Source organism: Chionomys nivalis, chromosome 1 (assembly GCF_950005125.1).
Source record: "Chionomys nivalis chromosome 1, mChiNiv1.1, whole genome shotgun sequence".
Taxonomy (NCBI): domain Eukaryota; kingdom Metazoa; phylum Chordata; class Mammalia; order Rodentia; family Cricetidae; genus Chionomys; species Chionomys nivalis.
In genome coordinates this window covers 84,682,689-84,709,775 of record NC_080086.1, presented here as the reverse complement: position 1 = coordinate 84,709,775, position 27,087 = coordinate 84,682,689, and the positions used below count along the sequence as shown (strand labels likewise).

Below are 27,087 nucleotides of genomic sequence, written 5' to 3'. Positions count from 1 at the left end.
GGTAGGTATGCTTGGAAAGTATTCAGTAAGACTATGTCTGCTTTTAATCATTTTCACTTAATGGAGTTTGTTTCTTCTGAAAATATGAATGACACCTGTAATAGGTTATTGTTTGTTCGTTTTTTTTGTTTTGTTTTGTTTTGCTTTGCTTTTTTTTTCAGGCAGTGTTTTTCTGTGTTACTCTAGCTGTCCTGAAATTCAATCTCTTGACCACGCAGGCTTAGAAGTCATAAAGATCCACCTGCCTTTGCCTCCTGAGTGCTGAGATTAAGGCATGTGCCACCACTACTTGGCTGGTTTGTTTTTATAGAACTAATTCAAGTGTTACTAGAAGTGTAGGAAACTAGGGATTTCCTAGTATAGAATGGGGGTTTGACACATACTGATTCAGTTCATATGAAAATGTTTGTGATTTCAGGATTATCTTTTTGTATTATGCTAATTAGATCAATATATCAAGCAAACTGAGTTTACTTTTGTATTTCATAAATAAATATACAGCATTATAATAAATGAATTTTAAATCTCTTTAAAATGGCAAAGTTATTTTAGACTCAATTAAAATTCCAAAGTTGGTGGTGCGAACAAGTGGCAGATAAAATCTGTTCACCTCGGTGTGGACAGGAAGCATGAAAGGAAAGTACAGGAAGAACTAGGGAAAGATCTATTCTAAGGGCACACCCCCTAATTACACATTTCAGCCTGACTCCACCTCCTATCTTTCCCCCACCTACTAATAAGGCCACCAGGTTTGAATCCATCTTTAGATTGGATCAGAGGCTTTATAATGCGATGGTCTGCAAAAATGCCGTTGGACGCCCCCATTGAGGTCGTCATCGCTAATCCCCTTAGCTACTCTCAAAACAACTATCTTTTTTCTTCAGTCTTTTTTATTGATGTTTATTGAGCTCTACATTTTTCTCTGCTCCCCTCAATGCCTCTCTCCTCCCCCCTTCAGCCTTCCCCCAAGGTCCCCATGCTCCCAATTTACGCAGGAGATTTTGTCTTTTTCTACTTTCTACCTCCCATGTAGATTAGATCTATGTAAGTCTCTCTTAGTGTCCTCATTGTTGTCTAAGTTCTCTGGGATTGTGGTTTGTAGGCTGGCTTTCTTTGCTTTATGTTTAAAAACCACCTATGAGTGAGTACATGTGATAATTGTCTTTCTGTGTCTGGGTTACCTCACTCAAAATAATGTTTTCTAGCTCCATCCATTTTCCTGCAAAATCCAAGATGTCATTTTTTTTCTGCTGTGTGGTACTCGATTGTGTAAATGTACCACATTTTCCTTATCCATTCTTCAGTCGAGGGGCATTTAGGTTGTTTCCAGGTTCTGGCTATGACAAACAGAGCTGCTATGAACATAGTTGAGCACATGTCCTTATGGCACGATTGAGCATCTTTTGGATATTTACCTCAAAGTGATATTACTGGGTCTTGAGGAAGGTTGTTTCCTAATTTTCTGAGAAGTCGCCACACTGACCTCCATTGGGGTTGTAGTGCCAGCTTGCATTCCCACCAGCAATGCAGAATAGTTCCCTTTTCTCAACCTCTCCAGCATAAGTTGTCATCAGTGTTTTTGATCTTGACCATTCTTACAAGTGTAAGGTGGAATCTCAGAGTTGTTTTGATTTGCATTTCCCTGATGACTAAGGATGTTGAACATTTCCTTAAGTGTCTTTTAGCCACTTTAGATTCCTCTATGGAGAATTCTCTGTTTAGGTCTGTACTCCATTTTTTTTTTAATTGGAACAGATACTACCTGCTTTTACTAATTTTCAGGGTACTTTCAGAAAATATTCTCAAAACAATACTTTGAAGACCATGAAGGTAGATACTTGAAGAAATTGCTCCCTCCTGATTCCTCAGCTATCAGCTCTTTTTTTTTTTTTTCTGTTTAAATTTGAAAAAGCCTGCTACTTCACAGATTGCTCTGACTCCTCATTCACTGGAATGATAGGATTTCTTTCTTTTTTTGTGTTGGTAGACAAAACTAGTTTCCTGTTGAATACATGAGGCCTTAACGTATTCTCCCAACCCCTCCTTCTGGAGCTGTCAAGCAGTTTTGTTTGGCACTTTTCTTTGTTGCTTGTTTATTTATTTATTTGACAGTGATTGAACCCAGAGCCTCTTGCATGGTAGGCAAATATCCTAACACTGAGTTATGGTCCCAGCCCTAATCCCTGGCGTCTTTAAACTGTGTTTTACAGGCGCTCCTTCTCTTTTTCTAGTATGATTATTTTCTGCCTAGATGATACGTATGTGGAGGACAGAATTTCTGTTTCCAGTTGACTACTCAATTGACACCTGCTGATTTTCTAGGCCAAACTAGATGTATACATGCTCTCTATTTTGTAGTAAAATCTGTCCAGACAAACATAGTCTAGGTAACAAATGACTTTCTTGAGATTAATTCTGTCTTTCAGAATGAAATATGCCCAAAGAATGTGGAAAAGGATTCAAAGAAAATGTTTCTTGGCAACAGTCAAGGGCAACTCCAGCCCTGTTTTGATTATCTGGTTTTCCTCCATGCACTGGCTTTACATAACTTAATCACATTTAGTTAGACAGGGATTCCATAAAGCCTTAAGCAGTAAACTGCAGAATTATTTTTAAATTAACACTAATACATGCTTCTGAGGGATTTTTGAACCCATGGGATTATCCATGATAAATTGCTTAAAGTTGCATTGTGACATTAAATCATTTTAATGAAACATAATCCTGGAAAATATAGATTTACTTTTGTCAGAAGTACTTAATCATCTTTACCAAAATCTTTGTATTTATCATCAACCATTTTTATTCCTGTTTAGACACACACAGGAGAAAAGGAAAAAGTCTGCCCATATTGTGGCCAGAAATTCGCCAGCAGTGGGACCCTGAGAGTTCACATCCGGAGCCACACAGGTATGGAGAGTGACCTGGGGCTGGAAATACTGGAAGTGAGTGACAGGACAGAGAGCACTGTTGTCACAGACCCTGTTCGCCTTCTTCAGAGAATCATCTAAACCAGTTCTGCACTTGAGAAGAGTTTCAGTAGTAGAATTTGCCCCCCAAATAAATAGATCATTCAAGAGTAAACCCTTTAATTTTTAGTTGATATGTGAGTGTGGCATTCAGGGTCCTGTTGAGCAGGGTAGGTGTTAGCAGCCTCACTGTCCACACTGACAGAAGGCCTCCTCTTTATCCACCACACCAAATGTTGCCTTTTTGAATATGAAAAGTGTCTGCCTTTCTGATTGAATTCTGTAGAGTTTTATTTTATCTGGTATGAGGGAACTGTGGTATCAGCTGATCCTTAAGGGCCCCGGACATTTTTCTCTTACTTTTCCTCTGCAGTTTCTCCAGTGAAATAAGTGACCACTGGATAATGGTGAATAGCTAAATATTCCTGAAAAGAGCTTACAATTTACCAACTGGATAGACTAAACGATTTTTACACTCTTTCTGCTTCATGTGAATTGAATTGTCTTCCCACTAAGCAGAATGCATTTATTTTAAATTATGTAGTTGAAGCTCTCTGTTCAAGGGCCATAATATGTGACTTAAAAAATGGTATTTTCCACACTCAGCACATGTCCAGAGTAATAACTGTTTTGGGAATGAAGAATTGCTAGTTTAAGTAGATCAAAGAATTGACACTGTGACATTAGAGATACGTGAAGGGACATTAGAGCATGATTTGAATATTGTGTGGACAAAGCTGAAAGACATGCCTTTAGCATAGGACCTTAGAATATTCACTCATATGCTTGTAAATGATCCACATAACCAGTGACAAGCCCAGCATGGTGTGCAAAGACTGGACACCAGATTCTTTATAGCAAAATATTTGAGAAGTTATCTAGGGAAGTCAAGGCTTTTAGGGCAAAGATCAAGGTGGTTAAAAGATGAGAGAAGGCAAAGGAAATGAGCAGCAGAGGGCTGTTCAGGAAGAAGGAGTCCTAACACACAGTGACTGCAGCTGCCTGCACTGTGCTGATTGCCCTCTGACAGCAAGGTATGACGACTGGGGAACCGCTCTCCAGTGGAGTAGTGTGGATTTCCTTGGCCATCCCTTCCTACTGTATAATAGGGACCATATGGAATTGGGTCGGATAAAGGCAGTAGAGAAATCAACTGTCTTCTCTGTGCCAATCATTCTCAGTAGATGCTGCTGTGACACACTGAGAAAATTATTCTTGTTTGCACGTCTGCATAAATGTATCCTTGTGTTGTTTGTAGATGGAAGGACAGCAGGCTATCTATACAGCCAGAGAGTTATGTCTGCATATCAGAGAATAAGCCCCTAGTAAATAACCCGAGGCATGTTTGTGTGATTGCATCAAGATGGTATCATGTGTTTAAAAGCAGAGACTTTAAGGCAGAGGTTTCAGCATGGAAAAGATAGACTCAGTCAAATGTAGCCTAAAGATTCCTAATGATTCCATCCTTGTACCTTTTAATGTGCTTTCATCTTAACTTTGCTTATAGGAAGAACGCCCAGTAGAGAAGCATACATTACTTGTGCTATACATTGCTCCTAATGTTTTAAGTATTATCTTTTTGAAATCCAAGAATTTTATGTGATAAAAATATTAAATATGTCATGCTTGTCCTGTTTTCTAGTAATATTTCATGTTATGTTTATTCTGAAGAGCAACATAAAATCTGAATCATGATGCATTAAATGCAATTTATTGTATATCTGACTCTTTGCCAGATTGAAGCATGGTAATCCCATGTGTACGCTTGTGTAAACAAATTTTATGCACATGTAGGGGAAGGAAAAATAGTAGACTCTGTGTGTATGTGTGTGTGTGTGTGTGTGTGTGTGTACAAATAGCCATGTAACTACATGTTTTTGTGGGCATTTCTTATCACCACATTTTTTCTATTTAAACACAGACCTGTTTCTTAGTCCCATCCCCAACCCTGCTTTACGTTATCTGAGTTACAAGTCTGTTCAGTGATAACATCCTGCAGAGTAGCTGGAGCAGTGTTGCAGAACTGAGGCTATCTGGCTGGAGACTGGTAGCTGGGCTTCTGCAGCAATCTGGACATGGGTTTCTCTGCCAAGTGTGAATAAACAGGATTTTATCCCATCCTAAAAAGCTGAGTGTCAGCTTACCCCTGAGAGTCGACACCAGGCCCACTGAGGACACAAAAGAGCAGCAGACCTCTTACTCTTTGGGGTTTTGCCAAATTATCTTTTTTTTTCTGCCTTTATTTTATTTTTCTTTGTGAAATCATATGACTTCATTCATTCCCCCTTTTAATGCTGTTTTTCAATTTCTAGTTGCCCTCTAGCATGCCAGTAGTAAAGAATCCCATATTGTTTATGGAATAGTCAGTGAAATGTCAACACCTCCGAGTGAGATGTGCTTGAGACCAGCAGGCAGAGCACAGTTCTGTGCACACAGTGCTTGGCTGAGCAGTGCACACACTGCTGCTGCAGCACCTTGCTCCTGACTCGCAGGGACCCTAGGGAGCACTCTTTTCTATCCACAGCTGTTGGTCACATTACCAGTTTAAGCAGTGTATCTTATTAGAAAATGCAAAAATACTTCTTTTGTTGAAAGTAACATAGGAAGTTCAATCCAGGTTAACATGTTTTTATAGGAAGTAACTGTGTTTTCCAACCAGAAGCCATTAGTGAGAATGAAGACATTGACTTGACTTTGGATTTTTAAAAGAAAGCTAAATTTTCATATCTGTTTCTTCATTCATCCTGTGATAGGTAATTTGTGTTTCAGAATAATCAGAAATCCTGCAGAATATTTTAATACTCTTGATCAAATGATTTGGGGTATTATTTGCTACTATACTAAAAATCAAGAAACAGACCTTTAGATAAGGATTGCTGTCGTGTGCAACCTAAAGTTGTTTTAGTGACCCCTTTCAGTTCTGTCACTTTAAAATCCATCCGTGTTGTGTTTGGAGTGAACCTTTCACCCATGAAGGATTCTGTAACAGGATGCACAGGTCATTTGGGAAACATCCTCTCACTGAGTCCTGAAGATCTCCACATTTGTTAATGCCATTGCTGAGCTCACCTGCCTGCCCGCTCAGAGCTCTCTGCTTGTCTGGTTCATTTTCGATATTTTTTTAGGATTACTGCTGCACTGTCATGGCTACATCCTTTCTTTACTGTGTATTAAAAATATTCTCTAAATAGTCATTTTCTAATACCCAGGCTTTGCCACTCGTTCTTTTGCATTATAGAAGAAGAATGTTTCGTAACAAAAGCAGGAAGCACAGCTTCCAGAGGCCTTCGAGACCAGTGTCATATGCATTGCAAGAGAGTTTTCCATTCAATTCCCATGCTAAAAAGATGCTATTGACAGTTAGGTATAATAAAATCAATCACTTTGTGTTGATAATCTCCAGTGGGAACATCGTGCATTTCTACTGTATGAGACTGTGATGAACGTAGTGCGTAATATAGCGTTTGAGGTCATTGCTCCGACCTATTCCACTAAACCTGCAGTTTGCCCGCTGTAACTGCACCATGCATGTACATGTCAATATAGTTAAAAGGTAGGTTGTAAAAAAGCATTATATGGAAAGTGTTTTGACCTTGTATGGAATGGTTTCAGAATCCCTGGGAATGCACAGGCTATATATTGGCGTTTTGAGAACTGAAACTCCAGTTGGGCATCCCAATTCATAATAAACATCTAAGGCAAAGTAAATATGTGTGTGTGTGTGTGTGAGAGAGAGAGAGAGAGAGAGAGAGAGAGGGCGCATGCAGAGAGAGAGAGAGAGAGAGAGAGAGAGAGAGAGAGTGGGCGCATGCAGAGAAACCAGAAGAGGCCTGCAAATGAGAACCCAGCCATCAGGCCATTCTGTATCACTGAGAACTTTTCACTAACCAGATTGACATTGCCTCCATCCATTGCTTAACCTTTCTTGACAATACATTCTCCACATGTTGCTGTTGCTGAAATGTGCAAATGTCCCTTCTGGTTCGTTTGTTGCAACCAACTGGTTAGTAGGAGGTTTACCAGATCTGATTTCTGCTGTATCTGTTTGTTGTTAGGCTGCCCATGTTGTGTTTATAGAAAAACATTATGTTTCCAACTTGGGCATAGGTGTTACTGTATTTTAGAGCCTTACTCTAAAATGTTCCAGTGGTGACAAAAGCTAGAACTTTGCCAAAGGGCTATCATAGTAATTCTTGACTGATGTTGAAAATCATGTAATAGGGGCTTTGGTCTTCTGAATTCTATTTGGTTTAAAAAAAACTCTCTGCTGTGGCAGCTGCCCTGCTGAGTAGAAGCAGGCCATAGTGTGGTTCCCACTATGCTCTGCCTTCTTCTGTTCTACTGTTGGCATCAGCCTAACTGAAAGAAAAGTTAAATTGAATTCAAATTCTGTTCAAAAGTATACTTTTGAGCAAAGTAGTTATCCCCTTTAACCCTTATTTTACCTCAGAGGTTCTTAGTGAAGAATAAATGAAGTCTTGTGTGTAAAACACTTGGTGTGGTTTACATTAGTCGATTATTGTGAGAAGGACACAGTGAAGCAGGAAGGTTTCTTTGGGGAAATTCGAAACTGTCATGGCTGTCCTGCAGGAGACAGAAATAATAGTGAAAGGAAGTGTGCAAGCCAGAATAACTTCAGAGCTCTCATGGGGACTTTGACGTGTGTTGCTAGGGAACTAGATGCCCCATTGCTGGAGTGTTCTGCTGTAGGGAAGATAAGGGAAGGCTTGTCTCTTCCTGACAGATAGAGTCCTGCTTTACAAGTTCCCGAGGAATGAATATCATAGGGTTTGTTTATCCAAGAGCCATCTTTCTGTTTACCTAGTCAGAATAGTCCAGATTGTCATTTGTGCCATTATAACACTGCCATTTTGAACCTGAGATTTCTCATAAGTATTATCTTGAAAATTCTGTTGTCATACCAGCACCAAAATTAGGATTTCTTTTTGAAAATCAAATAAGTTTTATTCATTAAAATTCAGTGGCAAAACTTAGTGAATACTATTTTATTTTTTATATTATTTTATTTATGTTATCTTTTTTACAGCAGTTTACTGAGAATTCTAGGAAATAATTGATAGTTGGACTTTTGAATATACTGCAGTGCAGTGAGATTTTTATGGAGTAAATAGCCATTTTAATCCTTTTTCCATATATTAAAGAAGTTAACTTCTCTGTAGGTCAGTGATAAGATGACTCCCAGAACTCAGACAATAACTAATCATCACTGACTTACAGAGGATCCACTAATTATGAGGCACATAAAAACAAACCCTGTTCTAAGAAAATCAATACAGGAGAATCTGCCTTCAATATTCCACAAAATGATTCTGTCACCAGACTACCCAGGAGGAGCTGAAGGAAAACAACTGTCATGTATAAGGAAGAAATGAAGAGAGGCTCAAGACCCTATTGATAAAAACAAGTGTTTCTTTGTGTCATAAAAAAAGAATGGACTTTCCAAATAAGTAAGGGTCAGTTTGGGTGGTATAAATACTAAATGAAGTTAACTTTTTCCTCTGTCTTTTCCACATTCCCACTACCATGATTCTACGGAACCAGTGTAAAGTCCAACAGCTGTTTTTGTTCGGTTGGTTTGTTTTTTACATGAATTTGGAAAAACATTAGTTTTATTAAAACTTGTATCTACCTTTAAAGTCATTCATTCTTTATAATTTGGTGATTAGAATCAAAGCATGACAAGTCCTAGCATCTGCTTTTGCAGGTTTCAAAAGTGAAATTTTGAATGCCAGAAGCCTCTTACTGGAGGGCGGGCTTAGCCAAATGCAGTGATGCAATGGTTACAGGCCTTCCCATGGTTCATTAGGAACTAAGCAAAGTTTGGAACTCTTTCTAGCACATCATATTGCTGGCCTTTTTATTTCTTATTCTTTTGCCTGCACTTGAATTTTACTGTTCTTCTTAAGCTTGCATACATACTATTTGGTGATATTTTCCTCTTTATATATTAACTGGTTGAGAATAGTGATCTTAGCTAGAAATGTGTAGGTCTGCAGTCTGTTACCTGTGGCCAAACACTCCATGTATGAAAACCTTTCCCACCTCAAAATCATCTCGGATACCTTATTATTTAATATCTGGTTCATGATCGGTGTGGGGTCATTGAGTCAGGTCAGTGTCTTCAAATTCATTTTATTGTCTGTCTGTGGGCTCTTTACCAAGCAGCTTCACCTCTAATTTATCTCCACTGAAAAACTGGGCAATAGTCCCGGTAGTGTGGTGCTTTTGAAAGAAGAGATGTGAAGGTTATTGTATAGTTCAGCGTGGTCAGTCTGTGATGGTGCTGTGCTTTGGTTTGTATTTCTGCAGTGCTCAGACTCACTTTAATGGTGCACTCTTGAGCCCTCTAATTCTAAGTCATCTTGCTTGTCTCTCCGTACACTGTCTCTGCAGATAGAGATAATGTCTAGGCCACAGACGAGGGTTTGCTGTCAAATGGGTGCTGACCTGGGGTGACTGAAGAGTCACTGTTAGTGAAGGTGAACATTTAAGTCTGTGTCTGGTGGGCAGCCCTGTAATTTATCATCCAGTTTTCTCTGAGGGGACCAGAGAGATGGCACTCGCGGGTCAGCGGGAATGGTGGAGCACATTCCGTGAGTCTGTGGCTTCTCTGGGTCAGTGAAAGCTGAGCTCACTCAGCAAGGGAATCCACAGACTGTGACATGAATTCCATTAGTTCATAAATTATAAAAGAAATTCGGGGAGTTTCTTTTTTGGTGTTGTTTTTTTGTTTTTAAAGCTTTAGACCAGGAGGTTAATTATGTGCCTGGAGTTAACTTTCCCTGTTAGTAGACAGCGGCTGTGCTGGACATTCTGCCCTGGCTTCTGTGCACACTCTTATTTGAATGGGGTAATAAATCACTGTCTTTGGAAAGTTATTTTTTGTTTTCTTCTTTTCGGTTTGTTGTTTTTTCATTTTTTTTTAAAAAAAATTGAAACCTTTTTTTTCTCATTTTACATACCAGTCTCAGTTATCTCTCTTCCCTCCTCCCATTTCCCCACCCCCCACCCACCCCAGCCCCCATCCATTCCTCAGAAAGGGTAAGACTTCCCATGGGGAGTTAACAAAGTCTGGTAAATACATCACTTTGAGGCAGGACCAAGGCATTTCCCCTATATCTAGGCTGAATAAGGTATCCTTCCAAAGAAAATAGGCTCCAAAAAGTCAGTTCAAGTGCTAGGGATAAATCCTGGTCCCACTGCTAGTGGCCCAACAGCTTAGAATTAAAGGATTGTTGTATTATAGTTGGATTAGATTTGGAGTTCAGCCATTTTTTTCCTTCCTTAATACTTTTATAAAGGGATTATTTCATTGTGTTCATATGTTTGCAGAAACATAAAACTAGTATGTATATATATACATATATATAACATGTATGATATAAGGTAATAATGAACAATAAATACTGAACACATGGAACTTAAATTGTCCTTCACATATTTATAGGCATTAAATGACCTTATCTGCTGAGAAGGAATTCATTCAACTTTGTTTTCCTATGTGATTCTTTACTGCTTGGTCCCCATCAGAAGATGACTTCATTTTGACTTTCAACTATTATATCTTTATATTTTCTTTTAAAAACTTTTTAAACCCCTAATTTTTAAACATTTATTTATGTATGTATGCATATGCATGTGTCTCCATGTATCTGTGAGTGTATGCACATCTGGGGGCAAGTATTCATGTCTGTGGATTAACAGGTATCAGAAGAGGGCTTCAGCATCCTAAGAGCTTGAGTTAGAGGATTCACATGATGTCCTGCTCACCATTTGATTGTTGGGAATTGCTGGGTCTCAGAATTGTTTAATAATTGTTCTTAGCCACTGAGACTTCTCCCCAACCCCTAACCTCTAATTTTAGGCGCCCACATAATATTATTTATTAAGTCAAGATTTGCTATAGGCTGGAATAACAGGCCTAGGGGGGATAAAGGAGTTACAAATTTGCCTAGAATGTGGTTTGTGAATCACCACCAAGTAAGTTAGTAATAGTTACAGAGAGTTGTGGGGATCATCTGCAATATTCTACCATTCATGTCAGTCACATTTTCACCCTCCCTCCCTCCCTTCCTTCCTCCCTTCCTCCCTCCCACCCTCCCTCCATTTTCTTTCTTCATACTGGGTCCTGAAAACTTGAAGTGTTGTAGGCCCACCATGTTTGATCACCACTGCCACAAAGCTCCATCTATTTTGCATCATTAGATAATATCATCACCATAGCTGCATTTAATTTAAGCTGCAAACATCGCTTTTGGTTTGGGTGGCGGAGATTGTATGAAAGTTTCATCTGTGTTGTGTGTGCATCACTGAACTACTCCCCAGTCCTGTCTTTCCTTGGGGTATGTGGTAGCTGTAAATGTAATTCCTTTCATGTTTCTCCACCGCTCTTATAATTACTCCCAGAAACAGTTCCTATATTCTTTTTCTGCAGTTTCTGGACTCTGCTTCAGGGTTCAGGGAGGTTTTATAGTTTATCTAGATTTATAGGAGAAATTAATTCTGAGTTTCTTACTGCTCAAAAGTTATATGTTTTGGATTCTTCCTTGCTGGTACTATCTGTATGTAGGCACCTGAGATTTTGCTGCTTCCCCCTCCACTTCTGATGTGGTGCTCAAAAATGCCATTTTAAAGAAAACTGCTTGAAAATTTTCAAGATGAAAAATGACTAGGTGAAAAGATGGAGGATTTGCTTACCAATAACTGACTTCCAAAAACCAAGCCAAGTCAGTGTCTGGGGACACTACTGTTCACTGCCTCTGATTGTCACAGGTGGAACTTTGAAACTTGCTATGCAGCTCTCTGCTCTCCTCAGCAGTCCCTGGGCTTCTGCCTTAAAGCATCTCCTCCCTTCAGCCCAGTCCAGTGAAGGGGCCAGTCACATTGTGCTTGAACAGACAGTCTGTGAGGGGGTATGCCATGTTCTCTTCTTCCCTAGTCAGGGTTAAACTTACTCATTAGTTACTCCTCCTCTTCTTTATTGTATTTCCTACCTCGTTTTTACCTGCATTTTTTTTGTAAGTCAGTATATTGGGGTTTTGATTCACCTCTGCTATTACGGCCCCAGAATTTTCATTAGTGAGTACATAGGGCTCTTTCTTCTTTCACTGAATCTCACTTGCTTCATTAACAGAAGGATCCATCTTTGAGAAGGTTCTCTAAAACAAAACACATCTTTTTAAGGAAGGAAATGCAGGGAGGTAGGTTTTTTTGGGGGGCGGGGTTGTTTATTTTTGACAAAGTTCTATCTGACTTGCTTCAGGTGGCACGGGTATTTAAGCAGTAAAGCAATAAAGCAGTAAAGGTCTCATTTTGTTACTCACTGTAGTACAGTGTCTTTGTAACCATCGAGGAGTAAATGTCAGACCCAGGACTTTGCTGTCTTTCCTTCAGATGTGTCCTTTGAGTTGTTAGGTCCAGTGCCATTCTAGCAAGATTTGATTAATGGGGACACTCTAAGATTAACAAGGTGGGGCTCAGTGAAGTCAGTGGGGAGTCATGCCTCTTAGGCTAAAGGATAGAAGAAAGGTTTTCAGTTCACAGGCAGGTGTTAGGAATGAACTCCGCAGGCCCCCACTTTTCAGTGCCGCATGTCTCCTCTCAGTGCTGTTCCTCTAATTTATTAGCTGCTCTGTAAATGGGAGGGATTGAATGCAGTGTTGGAAAAGTGATTGGGTCGGACTTCCAAAACTAGATTTTTTTTTTGCTCTAACACTCATTGAAAATGATTCAGTATGCTGTTTTATAACCATTTCCTTAGTCTTCAAAAGTAAAATGATCATGTACTTCGATACTTGTGGAAGACAGATGTGATGTATGTAGCACACCGACTCCAAACTCGTCCAGGTGGAGCCATCTCAGCAGGATTTTTTTTCCCCAAAATATGTTATACCTTTGAAAAGTTTGCTTTTTCACTTAGAAAGTATTGTCATCTTCAATTTTTTAATTTTATAACTTTAAGTATAAAGTAAAACAGTACAACTCATGAATCTTTGCATACTACTTCACTTAATTATTCAACTTTATTTACATTGGACTTAGTGAAAAATACGTGACTTTGATTTTACTGTTTTAGGTTGGGTTTTCTTTGTGGGTTCACTTTTTCTCTTCTTAAATATTTATGAGGGTTATAAAGTTTGGCATCGTTTTTTCATTTTTACTATATGAAATATACAAAATTAAGAATTTAAAATCATTAAAATACGCTTCTGGAAAGCATCTAATCTTAAGTTATCCAAAAATGTCTTAAAACTTGTATATATCCATTGTACATTAAGCTTTCCTTTGTTTATTAAAATCACTAGAAAGTACAGTAATTGTACTTAAAAATTATGGTAAAATATAATAATAAAATTTATTGTCATAATCATTGTTTACATAACATTTGTGGTTAATTGAGATCATCACTTAATACATATAGTAGCATGAACAAAATTTTATTCTCAGTCTCCTAATAGAAAGGTTAGATTGACTTCTTGAGTTAAATACATGGGGCATTTTAAGAATATAAAGATTGAAATAACTTGAAATATTTTACCTAACCAATTTTATGTTATTTAAACATAAATCTTTGGGATAATGTTGGATCTTTTGAGAAAGTGACACAGTAAATGGTGGGTATTCAGTGATTTCCTCACTATAGGGACCTTTTATCATTAAGATGCATGCTACTTTCCTTCCTTCCACAGGTTTTTTTATGATTCTAATGTTCTATTAGGTCATTAATGCTTTGATACTTGGGTATGATTGAGTTCTAAGATTTTTTATTAACATTATTTTACATAGAACAATACCACTGCAAAAAAAGTAAATAATCTTACTGTTTTTAGCAGCGGGCATTTGTCATCAACAGGCGTTTATGCTGTGGTAGGTTCAAGGTGACTTGATAGGGTCTGCCTGTATCAGGTCAAGGGGCTCCATCTGGCTTCCTTTCATTCCACCAGATGCCCTTGAAAGTCTCTTTCCAAGCTCCACCAGACACATTTATATGTTCATAGGCAGATTTCCTCTCAGTTGTGCCAGCAGTGAGAATTTGGAGACCCTTACTTCAAAGCCAGGAGCTCAAATACTTCTAATTGAAAGGCAAAGAATTCTCAAAAAGGTGTGTTTAGAATGGAGAGACTCCATTCATTTACTGACTTCCCTTTCTCCATTGTCTGTAGCTGAAGATCATCACCTGCCTGCTTCCTTGCCTGCAGATTTTTTCTTAAGCATTTTTTTTTCATTAGATTTGTCTTGGCATATTTTTTTATCTGTTTGCAGTTTGTTTCCTAAAGTCCAAGGCATAAACTTGAACATGTTGTTTGTTAAAAAGATATAAATCTATTGAAAATTAATAAATTAATTTCATGGTGTAACCACTTTGTGACACATTTAAAATTAACCGTTCAGAATTACCATCATGTTTCTGGTTTCTGTTTATTCCTTGATGTGTCCAAGCAAAACACAGTAACTTTTCATTTCATTCAGTGTGAGAACATAGTTTAAAGATCCACATTCATTTGTATTAGTTAAATGGAAAATGCTTTGTTACATGTGTCCACTTGAATATGATTTATGCTATTATGCTTATAAAGTTCTGTCATAGCTGAATCTTTCAGGGGGGCGTGTCTTTCAAGACTCAGTTTAGTATATATCCATATTCCCTTTAACTTTGGACTTGTCGTAAATATACCTCCCTAATCTGTCCCTTATTTTTTCAAAAAAAAAAAAAAAAAAAAGATTGAAAGAGTCAGAAAACCAAGAAGTCAGCTGTGAACCAGTCTCTTTTAGAAGTGGTTGTGTAAATAACACCAGAACAAAAGCCATAATATGGACAGTAAACTGTAGAAGGGGAAAAGTTTCACAGGATCCCACCTCCAGGCAAAGACCTGCAGGCAATGACTGACTGCTGGGAGAGGAAGAATTAAGCTTTTCCTAGAGATGGGCTCCCTTATTGGCTATCTAATGTAGAATGGTCAGTCTTGAAACCACATATACATAAACAACCAAAATGGAGTCAGGAAATTTGATTTATATATATTTGTGCACATACACACTCAAACACCTAACAAATGTAATCAAATAAAAAGAGGATTTCAAGTTGAAAATAAGAGGGCATAGAAGGGGTTAAAGAAAAGGTACATTGAAAGGGTTGGAGGGATGAAAGATTGAGTGGAAGTGACATAATTTTATTTAAATTAAAATAATAAAAATAAAATTTAAAATAATTTTTATTCTCTTTGAGCCAGATAGTCGGTGTTGTAATTACTTAGCTCTACTATTGTAGCAGTAACTACATGATAGCTAGCTAGACAGCATAGAAATGAATGGGACAAGCCTGTGTTCCGATAAAACTTTATTTGCAAAATCAAGAATTAGAGGCTAGAGTTAGCCTGTGGGTTGTGGTTCAATGATAATAAACAGAATAAAGCCAAAATTACAATCGGTATTTGTAATTCTATCTATATTTTTCTAAAATACCTATATATTTCCATTTCTAAATAGAAACATATAATGATATATTTTCTAAATCTGATAAGATGAGGGAATTTGCAGTTGTGGTGACCATGATTCTCTTTACTCCATTCTTTAGGCAGTTTTGATAAATAAACCACAGAGACTATGCAATGCACTTATAATACACTGCCTGGTACTTAGTGAGGGCTTCGTAAGCATTACTTCATTATTATTGTTCTTGTGCAGAGAAACTTGGCATTATTGTAATTTTCACTGTTTCTAATTTACTTCTAAGACAATGTGAATTGGATAATTAAGTTTTGTAGAATAAACTTGGCTGCAAAGGAAAAAAAAAAACAAATAAATTTTGATAAACAAAAGAATGCTTAAATATGCCAACCCGAAGGGTCTGTTTGTTATCTATTGTCAGAACAGCTTTTGCTGTTGTTTTAGAGTTTGGACCACTTAGCACAGAATACTAACTGTGTCACCTATGCAAAGGCATTAAGAATGGGTTGTCGTTGGGATTCCACCATTTGATAGCTGTATTGTCTTGGAAAATCACTGATCCTTTCTCTGACCTATTTCTCTCATTCATAAACTAGATATTTGAATAATTAGACCATAGTATTATTGTAAGGGAATATTGGTTTTACATATATACATATATATATATATATATATATATATATATATATATATATATATTCAGCATTCTGTGTGTGTATGTGCGTGTGTGCGTGTGCTTGCTTGTGGAGACCAGTGGTTTATGTTGCATGTCTTCCTCTATCACTCTCCATCCTATTTTGTGAGGGAGTCTCATTGAACCTGGAGTTCACAGATCTGGGTGTCCTATATCTGCCTCCCAAGATGCTGTGAGATTCTCAGCTCATGTCTTCATGTGGGATTTTGCTTCAGTGGATTCCGGGCTCATGTCTTCATGCTTGCACAGCAAGCATTTCACTCACTGAGCCATGTCCCAGCTCACAGAACAGTACCTGAGAATAGAGCTCTAAATTCCAGCTATTGTTTCTAACTGCACTTGATGGGGTGGGTTTTTTGTTTTGTTTTGTTTTTGCTAACTTTAAGATTAAATTCTTTTCATGTGGATATTGTGGTTATTCTAACCAAAATGAATATCTAAATCTTTCTGAGATAATAGATAATAGCAATGCTTTAAACTTGACACATGTTATATTTCATAGAGTATAACTTAAGCATGTTCAAATAAGGAAGAAAGATTCATATTGTTAACAGTTAACCAAAAATGAAGGCTAGTGCTTGTTCAAAGCATAATATTTTGATATACACACAAAAACGTGCCTTTCAGTCATATTCTCTGTAATAAAATTTGATATATAATTTGAATAAAACATAAGAGTAGTCATTTGTCTTTAATATACAAATAAGGCAAAGACTAATCATTATTAACATGTTGATTGAAGGTGTCTTCAACTTCATACTGTGTGGACAGCAGGTGCTGTTGATCTTGGAGACTATGATAGGCAGGAGTGACCTCAGAGAGTCATGAACGTAACAGATTAATGGGGACAACCTGACTGATTTGGCAACCATATACTCTAGTTTTCAGAAAGTTTATCAAAGCCTGTTAGTGTGCATTAAGGGTGGATGGAAAAAAAAGGAAAGAAGCAGCACTGGCAAGGATGATAATCACAGAAAGGTCTCATTACTTGTATCAATTATTTCCTCAAAAGAGCAGTTTTGTGTACAGTGGCATGGATAACAGGTGTTACTCCATCCATCCACTGTAATCCAGTCATTTTTCAAGAGTTACCAAATGTCCTCATCTGAGCTACTGCTACTGCTGTTGCAGTGGAGCCGCTGTGTATCTGTTCTTCCCTGGTCATCCTGTCAGGGTTCACTTAGGGGGCTTGTCCTATTCTGGCCCAAGGAGGAGAAGGGACATACTGTAGCATAACATCTGGCTACTTGAGCCAGATCCCTGGTTCTGACAAGTTCTGTCATGGGCTCTGTTCTTCCATTGACCGCAGCTGGCTCTTCAAAGGGTCTACAGCTTGGGGAAAATCTCCATCCTTAATATACTTTATTAGAATAAAGAAGAAACTCATGACATACACTGGGGGGTGGGGAGCATAATTGCCCAACCCTAGGACAAGTTTAACTTTTTTTTTTTTTTTTTTTTTGCCTGTACCATTTTATCTTTTCTGTCTTCTGTGAACTCAGCTACAAAGCTTTCCAAAAGTTGACTAGCATAGCATTTGGACTTTTGCTATTTCCCACCACCCAGGAACACTGAATTGATATGGATATTACATCAGTCTTTAAGTGGCCTGTAGTGATCTGTGATGAACACACACACACACACACAACACACACACAAATCCCACACTAGCTTGGTGTAGGAGGATCTTCTGTCTATGTGTTGCTTTCATTGGTTGAGTAAAGAAATTGCTTTGGCCTTTTGATAGGGCAGCACTTAGGTAGGCAGAGTAGACAGAACTGAATGCTGGGAAGAAGGGCAGACGGAGAGCCACCATGGAGTTGCCAGGTCAAACATGCTGAATCTTTTCCAGGAAGCCACGACCTCGTGGTGACTTACAGTTTATTAGAAATGGGTTGAATCAAGATGTGGGAGTTAGCCAATAAGAGGCTAGAACTAATGGGCCAGGCAGTGATTTAATTAATACAATTTCTGTGTGATTATTTTGGGTGTAAAGTAGTGGGGTGGCTGGGACAGAACAAGGGGCCCCTCGCTCCACACTACACTAGCTCAGAATTGAGTGTAATAAAAGATTATTTATTTATGGGTAGACTGACAGATCAAAGTCCTCTGCTTGAATGGAGAACAGCAACCAAATCCAGCAGCCAGAAGAGAGAGTGAGCACACACTTTACATCAGCATTTATAGTATAAGAGGCCATGCCCAAGTGGGTGGGTAACTTAGAGGCTACTGGCTGAAGGAGTTCCTATGACAGATCTGTTCATTGGATTAACATTTTATATTCATGCTGGTCTAAATCACCTAGGCCTCCAGAGCCTCTTATGCATCATAAAACCATGTGTCATCATTGGTATCAGCAAAGCCACTAAAGCCCTGAAGTTGTCCTGAGGTCCCTGTTGAATCAACCTCTTAAAAATTATGATTTTTATTTTAAGTATATGATCAGTCTACTTTCATATACACTGGGTGTGTTCTTGATGCCCATAGTGGTTAGAAAATGTAGGATCTCCTAGAAATGGAATTAAAGACAACTATAAGTCACCATGTAGGTATAGGGAACTGCACCTGGGTCCCCTCAAGGACAGCAAATGTTCTTAATTTCTAAGCCATCTCTTTAGCCCTCAACCTCTTTAACCTTACTATAAACAGCTCTATCTGGCCTTGTGAGCTGCTTATCAGTCACTTCTTCTCATTCTCCTTTACCTCAGTAATGCCCAGCCTTCTGTTGTTTTCCAGCCCCTGGTATGCATGCAGCCTTCAATAGGCGATGAAGAAGTGCACTTAATGATTCAAGTTCTGTTTCCCTTCATATTACCCCAGGTTATGCAACCTTTGTTTCAAGGAGAAATGGGTAGTTGTGTTTGTTACACTGCCATTTCCAGGGCACCCTTAGACTTACTGCAGCCACCTCTGCTCCACAGCACTACAAATGTGCCTGTAAATGGCCTTTATTTCTCATTTAATTAAAGTCTTCCTCAATTCAAGTAGGTCAGTTGCTATTTCTCAGTTATCATAGTTTCCTGTGTTGAGCCATTTTTTTTAAAGATTTATTTATTTATTATGTATACAACAATCTGCCTCAATGTATGCCCACACGTCAGAGGAGGGTGCCAGATCTCAGTACAGATGGTTGTGAGCCACCATGTAGTTGCTGGGAATTGAACTCAGGACCTCTGGAAAAGCAGCCAGTGCTCTTAGCCTCTGAGCCATCTCTCCAGCCCCATGTTGAGCCATTTTTTAAAGTCCCTGTCTATATGTTGAAACATGGATTTCCCTTCTTCTCCGTACTGGGTTATGGATCTATGGAGTGTCTTCCAGCACTTTTACCACCATCCTTTGCTCTTCACTGTCTAGCTTGAGGACTCAAGCAATGGTTTTGAGCACATCCCTTACATCCTGCAACCTGTAGGTAAAGAAGAGCCAACATGTCTGTTTCATCTTTCCCCCCTTTGCATTTTAACTGTTCTCAGAAGCTGATGCAGGGAATGGAATCTGTATGCCCTTTTCTTGTAATTCTCCATACACAATAATCTCTTAATTACCCATTCTGAAGTCACCACAGCCCATTTAAAATCCTGCCCCAAATGTCCTACTATTGGGAATTAAAATATCTTTTCTTGTCCATCTGCCCTTTGGGGGTTGTACTCATACTCATAAGGAAGACTCCATCTATCAAAAAGTATGCTAGCCATACTGTGTAGAGGAAGAGAGCTGCCCAAGGACTCCCCTGCAAGGGCTCTCTACTTTCAGAGGGTTCAGATTTCGTTGCAGATCTTAGTGCCCATTAATGGGTTTTCTAGAGCCCAATAACAGGTTTTTCCACCAACACAGTAAGCCAGGTCAAGCCAAATTGAACAAGTAAAAGAATAGGTTTATTTGAGGAAAGCATCTTCTGGGTGAGTTCTCCAGTCACAGTAGAGAGAGGCTGGAGAAGTCATGTGCCTTAACTAAAGCAGGAAGATTATGAAGTTGGGTTTGTGCCCAAGTATAGTCAAAAAATGAACACAGTGGACTGGGACTTGGGCTACTGGCAACTTCAGGGAAGGAGCTGCCACAGCAGCAAGAATATGGAACTGGGCTTTTTGGTTCCTCTCCCCAGCCTCTCCTCCCCACCTCCCCTCTCCCCCAGATCTACCTTTCCTTTGGCTCCTCTCAGAAAAGAGCCATCCTTCCAGGGAGATCAACTGAACTATAATACCTGGCACATACCATCACATCAAGGCTGGACAAGGCAACCCAGTAGGAGGAAGAAGGTCCCAAGTGGGGAAAAGAGACATAGCCCTTGCTCCCTCTGTTATGAATCCCACAAGGATCCCAAGCTGCTTAGCCATAACATATATGCAAAGGACCTATTTCAGACACCTTTATCTCTGTGAGGCCCAATGAGTCCCAGCCAGTTATTCCATGGGCTGTGTTCTTATGGTGTCCCTGAACCTCGTGGTTCCTCCTGAGAGGCTACAGTAGCACCATAGGGAGGCTTCTCTTGGCCCCAGCCTCTACTATGCCTCAGTTTCAGTTTAGTTTCAGTTGCATTTCCTTTATGAGTTGGCACTACAGCCTCAGCTAGTTGTGTTTAGGATAATCTAATCCCACCCCTCCCACTCCCACGTCTGCCTCTAAAAGGAGCCTGAGAGCCCTATCGGGGTCACCCACATTTTGTTGTGTGCCTGGCTGAGCCCAGCATTCTGGAGTAAATAATGCTCTTGCTGATTGCATATGTGAGTGGTAGTATGTGTTTTGTGGGGTGATCCACAGACCCTAACACTCCAGGGAGCCTTCCTTCCCTTCCTCCACATGATTATCTGAGCTCTGCCTGATGCTTGACTGTGGGACTTTGCATCTATTCCCAACAGTTGCTGGATGAAGTGTCTCTGATCTCTTTTATGACAGTTCTGCTAGGCTCTGGTTCTAGAATGCTTTATAGGCAGGACAAACTGTAGATCAAAAGTTTTGAGGCTGGGTTGGTGTCCCAATCCCTCCACTTGAGGCCTTGCTTGGTTACAAAAGATGGCTCGTTCAGGCTCTGTGTCCCCCATTACTGGGAGTCTTTGCTAGGATTGCTCATAGAATCCATGCAGTTTTCATTGTACTAGGTTTCCTCTTCATCACCTAAATGCCCCTCAATTCAGTCATTTCTCTCAGTATTTTCTCCCCATCTGATCCCTCCTATTCCCAACTCCTCCTGCCCTAAGAGCCCACCTGAGAAATCTATTCCATTTTCCCTCTCCATAGAGATCCTTTCATCCCCTCTTAAAACCCTTCCTTGTTATTTAGCCTTTCTGGGTCTGTGGACTGTAGCATGATTATCTTTCAATTTACAGCTAAAATTCTACTTACAAGTAAGTTATTACCATCTTTGTCTTTCTGGGTCTTGGTTACCTCACTAAAGATGAGTTTTTCTAGTTCCACCCATTTGCCTGCAAATTTCATAATGTCATCATTTTTAACAGCTGAGTAATACTTCATTGTGTAAATGTACCACATTTTCTTTACCCATCCTTTGGATAAGGGTCATATAAGTTTCTAGTTTCTAACTATTATGAACAAAGTTTAGCACAGATTGTGTTCATTCTTCTAGAGAGATGTGAATAAATGTCTCTCTACTCCAAGTAGAGCACTGAAATCAACCCAAACAAACAACTCCATCTAATGAATGAATAAGTGGTTAACAAATCTGTTAGTGTATTGGACTTACTTGTAGAAGTGTGGGTAGGAGGTTGCCAGAGTGATTCAAAGACAATTGCATCTACAGTCCCACTCTAGAGCACGGGTCTGTTGAAGGAGCTGATGGCTGCGTTCCTGCTGCCCTGCTCCCGGCCGCCTGGCTAGCTTATGCCTCGAAATAACAACACACAAATTGTATTCATTTCAACACTGCTTGGCCCATTATATCTAGCCTCTTCTTGGCTAACTCTCATTTCTTGCTTAACTCACATTTAGTAATCTGTGTAGCACCACAAGGTGGTGTCTTACCAAGAAGATTCTAGCGTATGTCCATCTTGGGCCGGAGCTTCATTGCGTCTGCCCTGGAGAGGAGAGGCATGGCGTCTGCCTCACATCCTCCCAGCATTCTGTTCTGTTTACTCCGCCTACCTAATTTTCTGTCCTATCAAGGGCCAAAGCAGTTTCTTTATTAACCAATGAAACAACAGATAGAGACCTACCTACATCACGGGTCAAAATTTATGAAAGTTACATCTTAGAGAGCTCACTGCATCATATGTAGACAGCTTGACTGATAGGACTGTCTCTCCCCGGAAATTGTTACTTCTTATATAACCTTGGGAAGGGGCTTTGAGAGTCATGTAATTCCCAGGGACTTCCTGGGTCTTGTAAGGTTTCTTTACTTTCTGAATCTTAGAAGCCTCCCTCCTCCCTCTAGGAGAGAATGTTCCAACTCAGGAGAAATAGGTACACAGTGGTTGGCAAGAAAAATTAAGTATCTGTCTGTGTGTCATTTCAAAAGTTTTAATTGTTTAAAAAAATTATGTGTATGAGTATGTTGCCTTCATGTATGTACATGTATCATGTGCATGGTTGGTAGCTGTGGAGTTCATAAGTGAAGCTCAGACACCTTGTAAGTGGAGTTTCAGATGATTGTGAACCACCATGTGTGTGCTGTGAATCGTACCAAGTCTTCTACAAGAGGTACAAATGCTCTAACCTCTAAGCCATCTGTCCTGCCCTCAAACTTTTTGTTTTTATCACTCTTTATCTGTCATCTAGATTTGATTGGCTGATGAATTCAATTATTAATAATAGTCAAAGAGGAAAAAAAGAGCTCAGCATTACTTTTTATATCAGTTAAGTAAAATAAATGAAATAAATGTACTTTGAATGTTCTAAATATTAGGTGGGTATGGCAGTGCCTATAATCTTAGTACAAGACAGAAACAGAAGGATTGCCTATGTGGCAATGTGGTCTATATTGTTAGTTCCAGACCCTCTATAGTTTATAGAGTGATATTTTCTCAATTAAAAAAAAAAACTGAAACCACCCAAACTGTTAAAATTACTTGTCAGTGTTTATGATTAAGAGGATGAAGTCATTTGAATTTTTATACTGCAGGAATATGACCATTAGCATGAGTGTGTCTGTTTTTTTTCAGTCCTTATACTTTTGTCAAGGGTTATGTTATATGTTTAGTAACTTGATAAGTGGCAGCTCCTGCTGTACCCTCGGTCCTCCTGCAGACCATAGTAGGTGCACTACTGTTACTGTCTTCATGTTCCAGTCATCCTGAGGAACATCCCAGGGTATCTTTATGACTGGAGACTGGATCTAGATAGAGCTGAGTTAAAAGGAGGTATCTGGACAGTTCTCAAATTTCTCTTTTTCAATAAATTTTATTGTGTGTTTAAGTCATTCATGCTATTATAAGACATATAATAAATAATAACAATAGTTATTAAAATAAATGAACACAGCTATGACTTCACATAGCTACACATACTTTGTTTGATTTTATAGCAAGAGTGAATATCATCTTATTTAGAATTTGTTGTACATTACGGATATATGGGGATTTTGTTGTTTGATATCTGAATAAATCTACACAGCTGATCAGGACAGTGTATTTGGAGCACATGGGAACAGAAGATAAGATCATAAATTTAGAGTGTACATGCAGAATTTCAGTTGTTTATTAGGTATACAAATGTTTGACAGATGGGTATATAGAGATTGAGGCTCAGTAAAGATGGGAAATAAGATAAGCATATGATTATCATCTTGTTTTTAATATTAGAAATTATAACCTTTATTTTGTCATGAAAAGCCACATGTCCTAGAGTCATAGTTATTCCTTCAAGTATCCCAGGTATACTGCCTAGTGCTAGAAGTTTAATTCTCTTTCGATAGCTAGTAGATATGGGTAGTTTATTAAAGACCCCTGTTCATACTTTGGCTGATGCTGCTGTTTCTATTCTTTCTTTTGTGGAGATTGCAACCATTTTATTGTGCCATTTGAACAACCGGAATTAAAGTTACAGTTGGTCCATACTTTTTTTTAACGTAACATCGAAGGCTGTGATGTAGAACAATGGCCAAGTTGATTCCCTTAAAATGGAAAAAGCTGGAAAATACCACTCTGCTGGAGCTGCCACCACACGCTAGCTCCATAGGGGCAGACTGGGGGTGAGTTAGGTCAGTCTTGAATCTCATCTCATGAGGCTGTGAAGATGTGGGGAAGGTGAGAAGTAAGGGGGAGGTGAAGTAAGGCCTCTTGTGGGAAAGTGGTGAGGTTGAACAAGGAAGAGCTCATTGCTGCTCTGTTGGGGCAATTGGAATAATTCATGGGCTGGATTCTCAGGTTGTCTACAAAAGAGCAGAGGACATTACAGGCCTGACCCTGAGGTAAAGAAAGATAGATTTTTACTTGCTGAGGACATTTTCCTTTTCATTTCATTTTACTGATCTTGGAATATAGGAAATTTCTAGCATCTTTTGCTATTTGTCTATTGTTCAATGAAAAGATAAAGAAAACTGGTGATTTGGACCCAACTTATTATGTAAATAATTGTGCTTTGATGAAAACAGCCTTGAATTATTTTTATATGTTGGATTTTATTGCATTCTGTCATTTTAAAATGAAAGTTTAGCTTTCTTTGGGTGGGGGTTGTGTGGTCTTACTTGCCTTGAAAAACATCTTTCCAATTTTCTAAATTACAGTCTTAATTTAGAGCTACTTAGTTATATAAAAAAGTGTGGATCAATTGTTGTGTAGTTTAAATACCAATGATTCTGTTTAACATGCACCAGCTTTATGGGATTATTCTGAAATGCATAGATGTGAGCCATATTTATTTATATGAAACGTTTATAAGCAAAGTTACTTTAAAAATGTTTAAGACGTCCATAGTGAGGAGCATGGTCACAGAACAGACTGATATAGAATAGTTTTTACAAGATTTTGGAATCAGTGCATTTAATTTGATTCATATATTAGAAGGTCGTGCAGCAAGCCTGTGGGCTACTCGTTTGTTTCTGAGCGTTAGCCGAGTTGGGCTGGAGGAAATGCCTGGTGTTTGCTTCCTGTACTATGGTGCTTCTGCCAGTCAAGCTGTGCCTGTAGTGACCCTGTGAGGAGCAGTGGTGCTGAGGGTGTTCTGTTGTTTTCTTATCACTGACTGATGTGGGGGCTTCCTTTATTTGTAGGTGAGCGTCCCTATCAGTGCCCGTACTGTGAAAAGGGATTCAGTAAAAATGACGGACTGAAGATGCACATTCGTACTCACACCAGGGTAAGACTATATTCTGTCTCATTTCTGTTGATCATAAGATTCATGCCTTTTCTAAAAGAAACATATTTAACATTACATGAAAAAATTAAAGTGCTATAGTTAAAGTTATGACAAAGACTAGGTTTGACATTTGAAGACAAACTTTTTTTAAAGAAAAATAAATGAAAAACAACCCAAACCCCCAAAAAGCCCTTACTATAGACTTTGAATCAATTCACAGGGTTTGTTAATGACAAACTAATACAAATGTCAAGTAAATGTTAATATTTTAATCCTTGAAAATGTAGTTTTGTCTTACAGAATAATCACTTGTAAATAATATGCTTGATAGTGGCAAGTGTGTCAGCATTTAACTACTGAGTAATATTTACAAACAAGGAAAGTCACAGGAAAGACCTTGCAAATACTTTAGATTGTAGGGAGGTTTACATAGCATGGAACTGTGGCTGAATGGATAACAGGGAGCACCCCCAAGCAATGTGTTATTTTCTTTCTGAGCTCTTAGCACCTCTCACTGGATTGGTGTTCTGTTCTGTATACTTTTTTGCAAGCTTCTGTCTCATGTGCTTTAAAATGGTATGTACCACCTGCCCTATGTTCACATGTGTTACGCTGCTCACGATCCAGCTCAGGTGCAAGTGCCTGTAATCATAGTACTCTGGGTATGGTGGCAGAAAAATAATAATTTCAAGGTCATTCTTAACTACATTGGAACCTAGAGGCTAGCTTGTGCTAGAGGTCTTGTCTAAGAGAGAGAGAGGGAGAGAGGGGGAAAGAGGAGTGTAGGAGGGAGAGGGAGAGAGAATATAACTAAGTATAAATTACAGTACAAGCTATAACATATTAAGCAGGTATTAAAATTTACTATAGTATAGTTTAAATACATAATGATCAAGATACTTATTTTCACAGTGAGCATTAATAAAGAAGCTTAAGTTCATTTTGAACCAGTTAAAAAAATTATTTTAGGACTGATGAGAAGGCTCAGCAGGTATACCGCACAACAGGTATAGCACACAGTGAAGACAGTGATGACTTGAGTTGGATTCCTAGAACCAATGTGTTGAAAGTTAGTAACCATTTTTTGAAGGATATTGTTTACAGTGTGAATTAACGTTCAGAGAATGCATTGCTGGTTTATTTTTGTCAGCTTGATGTTAACCTAGACATATTTGGTAAGAGAGAATTTTAGTTGAGAAATTGCCTCCATTAGATTGACCAGTTGCCATGTCTGTGGGTTGCTCTCTTGGTCATCAATTAATGTAGGAGGACTGATCCTACTCTAGACATTGCTATCCCAAGGCAGGAGGACCTGGGCTGTATGAGAAAGGCACGTGAGGAAGCCAGGTGGATCCAGCTCCAGATCATGGATTCAGTTCTTGCTTACAGATCCCTGTCTTGAGCTCTTGCTCTTTTTCCCTCGATGGCCTGTAAAGTGTAAGATGAAATAAAGCCTTTCCTCACCCCACTTCACCCCCCAAAAAAGATAAATGTGAATTGACTCCAGCAAGCTGTTCTCTAAGCTCCACAGGTCTGCTACAGAACTCGTGTGAACACACACATACACACACAAACACATAATTAAAAAGTTATTTTATATGTGAGTAACCATAAAATGAAAATGATAGTAAAGATGCCAGTATCTAGGCAAAAAGCATCCCAGTTCTCTGCATCAGAAAGTAGCAATGCTGACCACAGTATACATTACATTGT

The 27,087-nt window shown here is 38.8% G+C and overlaps 1 protein-coding gene across 1 annotated transcript in view; it reads left to right on the top strand.

Moving 5' to 3' along the window:
- The window catches only part of Prdm5 (PR/SET domain 5), a 154,703-nt gene that overhangs the window by 91,712 nt on the left and 35,904 nt on the right, over positions 1 to 27,087 (top strand). The window contains exons 12-13 of the mRNA XM_057770980.1: positions 2,817 to 2,910; positions 25,289 to 25,374. Coding sequence (XP_057626963.1) covers positions 2,817 to 2,910; positions 25,289 to 25,374 — 180 coding nt within the window. The remainder of the gene's footprint in view (positions 1 to 2,816; positions 2,911 to 25,288; positions 25,375 to 27,087) is intronic.